Genomic DNA, 9630 nt, shown 5'->3' with positions numbered 1-9630 from the left:
TGTTTTTATAAATATAGACTTTTATTGCATTACAGAGATTTAGAAAAATACATTCACATAATTTCAGATAACAAACATATAGTTCAAACTAAGTTTAAAAAAAGAAACATTTGCCATCACTCACTTCTTGTATTTGAAGCACTGAGAAATTGGTAGAATTTCATTATGAGTCCAGTAACAAACAAAAAAAAGCTTGATGCACTCAAGATATGAATGCACTGAGTTGGCCGTTAGGCTGAAATGTCCTATTCTGGTCGTTCATGTCTGACAGGGAGAATGTGTCCTCCCGTGGTTTAAAAAAAAAAAAAAAAAAAAAAAAAAAAAAGTACCAGACCTACGAGACAAATGGCCTCCACATTCACTTGTCTTTTCCTAATCTGACACCCAACAAATATTCCAGTGACAGCAAAAGGCGGAGGCGGTGGAAAATCTCAGAATCTGAGGTCTTGCCTTCAGATTGCACAGCTTCCTTTCAGTGTTATTCACAATGTAAAAAGCAAAAGACTAAAAATAACCTTATGATTAAGAGAAATCATTGCAACCCCTCTCTGTTTAAAAAAAAAATACTTCTGTCCCTTTTTTGTTCCTGATCCATTTGGGAAGCATATTTGCGTCGGGAATCGCCAACATTTGAAGAGGCACGTTAAAAACGAAACACGCATAGAATGGTCACACCTATTTGCAGCATTTTTAACAACATATGAATGACACGTGAACCTAGCGGCATGACCTTGCCATTCAATTCAGTCGCTGCAGAATTGTGTGCTTTTGTTGAGGCCTGTCAAAAACAATCGTGCGAAGCCCGTATAATGTCGTGATGCTAGTGCAAAAGCCGAAAAAGGTACATTCATATTTGAGATTCGAGAGGCAATTTAAGGTGCTTACTGAAGGGCACTTTGTCCGAAGAGAGCAGCTTTGTGTATTGAATGACATATTGTCCATCTATGTGCGCAGTCCCTCAGTAAAACTGTCCCTCTTCCACAGACCCCCCCCCCCCCCCTTTCCCCCTCATGAATGACCTTTTTGGTTTGACCCAGATGACGCATTTAGTTTGGAGGAACATCCTAGTCATGTGACTTGCGGCATGCCAGCACCTGCTTCGGCAAATCAAGTCCACTCAACAGGAAGTAGCAGGTGTTGCCTGTAAAACTGGACTTTTAAACACGAGCAAGCAACATTCGCCGACTGCTGCAATGAGTCGTTGTGACATGTGAAGAGAGCTCGCTTTTAAACATCTTAAAATTATTTTTTGCATAAATGTCCAGACCTTCCAACAGGCCTTCAATTTTAATCGAGTGCATCTAGGAGTCAACACAGTATTGTCAAATAATTTAACAGGTAAATGAAATTAATGATTTAAAAAAAAAAAAAAATCACACCCACACACGCACACTCAAAAGATTATCAATGCTCACATCGACATGAATGCTTCTGCTTTAAGGTTAAAGGTCAGCCATGTCTTCATCCATCTGAACTGTTTGTAGTTTGGCTAGCTCCTTCCCCTCCACAGGCTCCATGTCCCCACACATGGCCCGCACCATGTCAGTCACACCCGCCGGCCCCGTGTTGTCCAATTTATTCTCTGACAGGCTCATGTAGTTGTTGTCCATACAGGGGCCCATCAAGTGCGAGGGCTGGCCCGCCCGAACCTCGTGTCCCCTGAGGTACTCGACGGAATGGAGGTGGTGACCGCTCTGGTTCGTTTGGGTCATAAGCGGCGTGCTGACGGTGAGCGTGGTGTAGACCTCGGGGCTGGACGAGGTGGCGGCGGAGACCGGAGCTTGACTAGATGGTACCTCTTCGCCGCCGGGGGTGGAGTAACCCATCTGCCCGCTCGGGTCCAGGTGCAGCCCGTGGTGGTATGAGTAGACGCCTCCCTCTAGAGGCTCCTTCTTGATGGCCGGTTGGTTGACGTTGCTCATATTGTAGAGGACGGTGGTGCTGTGATGCATGGAGGTCATGGACAGCTTGTCTTGCTGCTGAAAGGAGTCGTCGCTGGACGAGCTCACTGCAACATCGTTCAGAGCGATTGTACCTGTGGCCAGACAGCAACACATCAATGCTGACATCACTTGAGGTGCACAGGTAAATCCACTCACACTTTTCATATTATTCATACATTTGATTGAGAGGCCTGGGCCTCAAGGCGACTGTTGTCCGTCTCGCACACATTATATTGTTGTAGCGTGAGTCTGTGCTGCCTCAACAGCAAGCTGCACTCTCTGTTTTTCCTTTCAATTCCTCCTGGCGTGGATTCTCTGCTTAATGTCAAAGTAAGTGCTGTAAGGGCATATTCACTGTTCCCTCTTAGTGCATTTCATAGCCTCTGATTGCCTGAACCATGTTTTCTCGACTCCCCAAGATCAAGAGCGCCACGATAATGAGTGATGGTCACTTGCTTTTATTCATCTCAGGGCTTTTCAAAGGACAATCACTCTCTCTATATAGTACGTATTTGTGCTATGTAAATAAAGTTGTATTGTATGATATATAGCATCAAACAGTAAATACAACCATGAATAGAGACTGCAGATTTGCACTTCGGAATTTAAAAAGGGAAAAGAATGTATATAAATGTTCACCATATCAATTTATACTCTATTAATCAATTAAAGGGGGAATTCAAGTAAAATAAAAAAATACAATGTTTTCTATGCAGACCCACTACTCTAAACACAATATTCTGATTATTATTTTTTTTTGTCCATGTCAGAAGGCGGCCATTTTGCCACTTGCTGTCTACTAAAAATGACATCACAGTTGCTCAGTAAAGGCCAATTACGACTCAACCCGCAAATGTCACATGACCAATCTCAGCCAACACCTGACTGGCTGATTCTGTTTGATTCTTCTGCCTTTTATCTCAGTTATTCAAAGTACAGTGTGTAGACTACAGTTAAAAATCACATGATTTTTCACGCAACTTACCTTGTGTAATAGATGAGGAAGAGGACGAGGTGGAGAGCTGCAGGGGAGGAAGGCCCACATCGCTGTTAAGCAGCGAGCTTCCATCACTGTCAGACACACCGCTGGGTACCTGCACCAGGCTGTAGCCGCCCAGCGAGGAGCTGAACGTCAGCACGGAGGAGCCCCCGTTCTGGGCGGCCATGGTGTGAACCCCCTCCAGCTTCACGGGCCCTCCGTTCACACAGCCCGAGTAGGAGGAGGCATACTGCAGGGCCGAGTCCTCAGCGGAGCCTCCCAGTCCTTTCTCCTGCATGTCTTCTCCGGAGCCTCCCATCAGGACCCCGCCGGACGTCCTCAGAGAGTTGAACGCCAAAGGCTGGATGCCCAAATTGAGCCCATTGAAAAGGATGTTCCCAGGTGAGTGGAGGTAAGACGAGCCGCCGTTGTGAAATGTCGCCGAGGTATTATTGGTGACCAGACTTCCATTGTAGAGCCCTCCGCTATTGGATCCAGCAGGCATTTTGATGTCCCCAATTTGCTGGATGACTACCCCACTGTCCAGAGGCCCTGTTTGGATTGGAAGTGTCCCATGAGTGATAACGCCATCTGAGGAGTTGGAGAGGGGCCTGGGTGACAATTCTTCTTGACCTTTGGTGGATTCATCCTCTGTGCTGTGGTTCCCATCTGATTCACTAAGAGGCACAACGTGGAAGACATAGTAAGAGAGCAGGTCATAACATAATAATATATACCAGTAGTCACATTTTCTGATATGTATATTTATAGAAGATTAATGAATGAATATACTTTTGTATGACAAATTTCTAAAACCATTTATTTTTCTAAACCTTAGTTTAAATTTTCCTTGCTGTCCACTGCATAAAAGAGCCATAATGGGTCACATTTGTTGTTGTGTTATGAGGCTATACACAGCTTTGAAGAGCAGGCTGGGCTTGGGAATGCATTGCCCTCTTGTCTCATGGAGAGACGACCAGCGTCAACAAGCGTGCAACCATTTGGCGCAATAAATTCTAGTGTGATAAAAAACAGCCAGCAGTGCTGGTAATGGCGGTGTGACACAAAACAAATGGCTGAAAATGTTCTTGGGCCTTTACTTGGAATGTAACATTATATTCCAACTCTGTTTAAATGCTCCCTTTAACCATTTACTGAAAAAAAAAGAGTATTTTTGCAGTGTAGTTTATTCATTTATTTAATAGCCTGCTGTCTTAAGATTGATTCTAACAGCTGCACCCCCACCCACCAAAGGGACCCCCCTTCCTTCCTATAGTATTACTCCTCCAGGAACAGTATGGCGTCCACTGAGTATAAATATTGTATTTTATTTAGCAGGTGTCCATCTTTTGTGTATGTGTGTGTGTGTGTGTTCTCTCGCTCTCTCTCTCTCACACACACACGCACAAACACACAGAGCCACATTAAAGACAGACATTCAGTGATCAAATAATAACAATGTTTACTCTGTTGGTCGCCACATGCATGCATGTGCACCTGTGTTTGACAAATGATGAATTACTAAATTAAATGTCGCTATTTAAAGTCCCTTTTCGACCAACTCCGAAAGGAACTAATTTAAAGTGTAGTGTGTGTGCGCGGGAGCGTGTGTGTGTGCGCGCGTATGCGTGTATGAGCGTTATAGTTAGTTTCCACGACACACTTGAAACCGGATCTGAATGGCAACCAGTTCATATTTCAAAACACTGCAAACGTGCTCCCCACCCTTAACGTATAGAGTACATATTTTTTCTTACATAACGCATTGGCAGAATTTATGAATTAGGGAATTACGCGCAAGGTGCCTCATATCGGCCTCACCTTTTGGACTGGGCCTCAGACGGGTTTCTGTCCCTCTGCCTCCTGTTCTTGAACCAGTTGCTGACCTGAGTCAAGGAGAGTCCCGTAATCTTAGCGAGATTGCGCTTTTCGGCCGGAGAGGGGTACCGGTTTTGGTTGTACAGGTCCTTCAGTGCGTTCCGAGACCTTTCCTTGAAGCAGTACACCGTCTCCTCGCCGTCCCAAATAGTCCTGGGCAGAGGGTACTTTCTCCGGATTCTGTACTTGTCCACGGCGCCCAGGGGTCTCCCCCGCGCCTTCTCGGCTTCTGTGTAGCGGGCTTTGTACCACAGATCCTGTAGGAAGGTGTGGTTGGACGGGCTGAAGCTGTGGTTCTCCAGAATACTGTAGAGCTCCTGATAGCGAGCCTGATGGAAGGCGACGAGGGCTTGGGCTTTTAGGATGCTTTCGTTGCCGCGCAGCAGGTCGCTTTGGGGCAGGGACCAAAGAAAACGAGCCAGGCGGTCCACGTTGCCCCCCTGCTGCAAAGCCTCGCAGACGCACGCCACTTGCTCCGGCGAGAAGGCCAGCGAGGAGGCGGCGCTCACCAGCAGCTCCGTGCGCACTGCGTCCGCGTTGGGCGCCGCTCGCTCCATGGACAATTCGGCCGCCTCCAGCGCCACAAGCTTGATGCACTCCCGCCTGTCCGCCTCTTTCACATTTTCCCTCTTGATGTCATTTGCTCTTGTGACTTCTCCGGCTGAAGAAGAAGACATTTTCTTTCTTTCTTTTTTTTTTTGCTCAAGGCTTCCCTGGTCGAGTCACTCCTCCCAGCTCGATCAGGTTACCTCCTCGCCATGCGAAGGCGATCGGATATCTGACAGCAGCTGTAAGTAGATACTTCTCCCTCTCTCTCTCTCTCTCTCTCTCTCTCTCTCTCTCTCTCTCTCCCTCTCGCCTCCCAACGTGACTTTTTACTCCACGCCAACTGCAAGTGGAAGGAGACACGCTGAGGTCTATGCGCGACACAGCCACGCTATTGGCCGCCGAGGGCCCTGCGGAAGGGAGGAGCGACGGGGATACGAGGACTCGAACGTTTGCTTTTCAGCTGTCAGTCATGCAAGCTCCGCTGTATTTCCAACAGTGAGCTCACCTGCACTGTGCAGTCTGTGCAAGGTGAGCACCTCCACGAGCGTGGGAATGAGTTTGCAAAAAGGTGCCAGGCTTTTTTGGGGAGTTGCAAAATCAAGCAAGCGAAATGTGTGCGTCTCCACAAGGAGGGATTTTCTGTTCTCAAGAAGCTTCCAGTCTTGTAAAATGAATTGCATAGACAAGTCAAAGTATTTATGTAGAGTCTGACTGGTCCAAAAACGGATTTACCCTTTAGGATAAATAAAAAGGGTCACATGCCCATTTTTTCAAGTTGTCCAAGGGAAAAAGAAAAACTATTCCCAGCTTTGATATGGTTGTGAATTGAGGAAATAAATATCTAAATAAATTAATCAGTGATAACAACGGAGGAAATACAATAGATGTGTGTCCCACAGACCACTTCAGTTAATTTATTCACTTCATGAGGCATATCTATGCAAACCAGTGTGCATGAATGAATTGTAAAACAAATACTGGTACAAAATGCTCATATTTATTGCCACGGTAAATGTACGTGTGTTATTATGTTTCTTATTATGGTTGCACAACCTAAATATTATTCTTGTACTTTATATTAAATCATGCTGACTAAGCCAACAAATTAGAAAGAAAATATCAGTCAGACGCAGTGGATTAAAAAGCCCCATCCACAAAAATCTAGTGTACATATTGTTTATTAATATCACTCGTGAACAGTTGGAAAGATTTTTTTTTAACCAATATGATGTTTATCTATTGTCACACTGGACTGTGTGTTACATACGAGCAATTAAAAGATAGCTTAGATGGATAGATTTGATTATCATGCTTTTGTTTTGCAGGTTCTATTAAAAATAAAATGCCATTATAGGCCATCCATTCATTTTCTCTGCGTCAGAAAGGATGGGGAAAAAACACGCGTTTGATCATAACCTATCGATAGCACGTTAGAAAAAAAAAAATCTATCGGTGACCATAAAACTAATGAAACTATAAAACTAATTAATGAGAACTGTGTAAAAATACAACTTTTATGTATCTCTTAAAGCGTTTTGGTTTTAAAACAAGCGCTCCACCATTTCAAAGTAGAGAGCAAAGAGGAACCTTTAATATTTGTTTCTGGTCGGACCTTATCTGATGGTGCACAAAAACAACCAGCCGGAAATATAAGCACTAAAGTGGCAAGTTGTTGCTTTTCTCTTGTCTTAATCATCACTAATTTGCAATTACAGAGGAACGAAATGAATGACCAAAGCTGTCCGAGATGCAAAACAACAAAGTACAGGAACCCTTCGCTGAAGTTGATGGTGAACGTTTGTGGACACACGCTGTGAGTATTTGCACTTTGTTTACCCAGACTGACTCAAGAACACATCTACTGCACTGCTGTCACCCCACTCAAAAGTATCAACTTCTCAAATAAGTATAGCCAGTTTAACACGTTTAAAATGTATTTTGTGCACATGTGTGAGCGTCTGCAAATATTGAAAATGGCTTAGAAGCACTTGCGGACTTTACAGTCATGCAGTTTAAAGTTAACCATAACGTTGATTTGTTTTAACGTGAATGTAAATAATAAACGCACAACGTCGTTAAACTAATTGTGACAATAACAAAGCATGGAGTAAGATATTGCAAAGTGAGAGGACAGCGTAACAGTGTTAACAGCTGACCAGTTTTGATTGAGTTCCTTGCTCAAGGGCATCAGGAGTATTCAACAAAGCCAACAACCTCTCGATTCTAGTGTGTTTTCTAACATTGTACAGCTTGAAACGAAAATGGTTCTCCCTTTTTATGACACTTTCAAAGATGTTAATTTGACAGTACACCGTGATGACAGGTTTGTCATAATTTATTATTATTATTCTACATCTTCCGTTCATTGGTGATTGCAATTAGTCAATTGAGCTTGTCAAACACTTTAAAGCACTAAAACCTGTTTGCTTGGCACTTTTAAAGATTTAACCTTGTCAACTGTGTATCAGCCTTTTCATATTATTGAAAGGGACACATAAGCAACACTAGCGGCAGCCTGACGAGAGCAATTTTTCCTCACCCCCTATACTATTTATTTATTGACTACTACAGCAGGAAGTGGCCTTGCTTTGTCATCAGGTCACCCTCCGTATAATCTGGCTGCACGACCGTACGCAAAGAATTAAAAAGATTTTGCAATTTAGCAATTTAAGTAATTCATCTACCGGGTCACCTTTGTTTTAAGATTGGGCCATCGCAAACTGAGTGCCACGACACTTTTTCAATTGGTCGCAGCGGCAAAGGAATTGGTGTGGTAAATCATGACCATATTTATTTTTTGTTTTGTTGTATATTTGATTTTTCATTTTTATTTTCCACTTTTTAAAAAAATATATATATATATTTTCCCTTTTCACAGTTTTGGCCCTGAAATGCAGATGGAAATGTTGGAGTCAAATGAAGGGGCGAATATTTCAACCCATGACATACTCAGGACATGTCCAGTTCAACGCTTTTGGCTGCGCGGCAGGCCTCAGTTGACTTGAAACATTACAGCATGTCTTGTCCAACTATCCTGTATCAGACAGCGTGTTTTCTCTCGATTCTGTGATAGTCCTACATTGAAATAACTGTCAACCTCACACTAAGTTGGTGTCCATTCCACAGCGGACTTAAGTTGACCTCCTACCCTGGCAATTGACCGCAGTGCATTTCAGTGTCACGTAACATGACGCACTATCAAGCTTCTCTAACGCGCACTCTGTCTAAATTTAAACTGCACAACAGCACATTTTGTATCCTGCCGCCGAGGCCGTCTGATATGTGTTATTTATTACCTTTGTATGATGACACCAGGGCCATGTCCTTTGGGATTTGACACTTGGGCACATATGCGGTCATGCCTAATTAAATGGAAGCGAGTCACTCTATCTGCAGAACAGCTTCAAGTAGATGCCCACTGGCAAAGTGTGGGGAGTTTGTGTGTGTGTTTTAAATCTGTGTAGCAGAAAAGTAATCTATTACTACCCTGCAGGACCTGGTCAAGTATTACATTCATCATTTTAGATTAGTTTTTAGTGTCAAAACTGGGAAGAAATTTAATCTTGTGTGTCAGTCACAAAGAAATGTCTGATAATATCTGATCTAATAAAAGAACATGCACTTTTACGTTAAGAAAAGTAATAGCAAAGTAAATTGGCATTTTTAGGCAAAAACAAATTCCATAATTCCAAATTCCAGCCATACAAAAACGTTAGCATGTTGGGATACCTTTATTATTATTATTATTATTATTATTATTATTATTATTATTATTATTATTATTATTATTAAGATAAGTAAGACAATTTGGATTGTGTGATATGTTGCACTTCTGCTATGACTACATAAAACTGAAAACATCTTCAGACTATAAAATGTCAAACGATAAGACAGCTCTTCATTTATTCATTCAGTGACACGATCTGCGTGATTCATCATAAAGTGCTTCATTGCCAGTACCTCCTGAGATATCTAATTTTTCAACATCTCATATGGCAAGCTTCCTGTGTAAAGCAATCCTACTCTTGGGATGGAGCATCTTTTTTGGCGGCTGCCAAGTTGAGGGCATCTGAGGTCGCTGGGTTGAGCTTGTAATGGCACGTATGATACTAACTCAAGGCCACTGTCAAATTAATGCTGACTTGGCTTTGTATTATGTCGCGGTTCATCTTTCACGCTTTTTTTAAGCAATTGTTTTGGATGGGTTTTCATCGCAGACGAGTCCAGATGAAAAGTTGTGCGCATTCACTGTATTACCACGTTCCGCCTTCGGTAGTGGCG

At 43.1% G+C, this 9630-nt stretch overlaps 2 protein-coding genes across 4 annotated transcripts in view; one reads left to right on the top strand and one right to left on the bottom strand.

Annotated features, from left to right (window-relative positions):
* On the bottom strand, positions 1 to 5477 carry six4a (SIX homeobox 4a). Its single transcript, XM_061300847.1, has 3 exons — positions 4744 to 5477; positions 2929 to 3599; positions 1 to 2035 (listed from the first exon to the last, which is right to left on the bottom strand). Exons 1-3 carry the CDS (start codon positions 5475 to 5477, stop codon positions 1443 to 1445), a joined length of 1998 nt encoding a protein of 665 aa, XP_061156831.1. The 3' UTR covers positions 1 to 1442.
* Positions 5449 to 9630, top strand: part of mnat1 (MNAT1 component of CDK activating kinase) — a 27125-nt gene continuing 22943 nt past the window's right edge. For 2 of the 3 annotated variants that reach the window (XR_009718352.1, XM_061300853.1), the window contains exon 1: positions 6966 to 7162. Coding sequence is in view for 2 of the 3 variants with exons in the window: in XM_061300853.1 (XP_061156837.1) it covers positions 7074 to 7162 (89 nt within the window). In the remaining variant the exon portion in view is untranslated. Of the gene's footprint in view, positions 5591 to 5696; positions 5878 to 6965; positions 7163 to 9630 lie in introns of those variants that run through there. The other variant, XM_061300854.1, reaches the window with a different exon arrangement.

The sequence above is a fragment of the Syngnathus typhle genome, linkage group LG16, assembly GCF_033458585.1.
Source record: "Syngnathus typhle isolate RoL2023-S1 ecotype Sweden linkage group LG16, RoL_Styp_1.0, whole genome shotgun sequence".
Taxonomy (NCBI): domain Eukaryota; kingdom Metazoa; phylum Chordata; class Actinopteri; order Syngnathiformes; family Syngnathidae; genus Syngnathus; species Syngnathus typhle.
The sequence above is the reverse complement of the archived record's forward strand: the minus strand, read 5'-3'. Positions and strand labels throughout refer to the sequence as shown.

What these genes read in the sequence shown, in the direction of transcription:
- six4a (XM_061300847.1), bottom strand. Translation starts at nt 5,477, where the DNA reads ATGTCTTCTTCTTCAGCCGGAGAAGTCACAAGAGCAAATGACATCAAG. An exon ending in TCTGAGGCCCAGTCCAAAAG is followed by an intron (nt 3,600 to 4,743) that starts GTGAGGCCGATA and finishes TGTGCCTCTTAG; the next exon opens with TGAATCAGATGGGAACCACA. An exon ending in TTCCTCATCTATTACACAAG is followed by an intron (nt 2,036 to 2,928) that starts GTAAGTTGCGTG and finishes GTCTGGCCACAG; the next exon opens with GTACAATCGCTCTGAACGAT.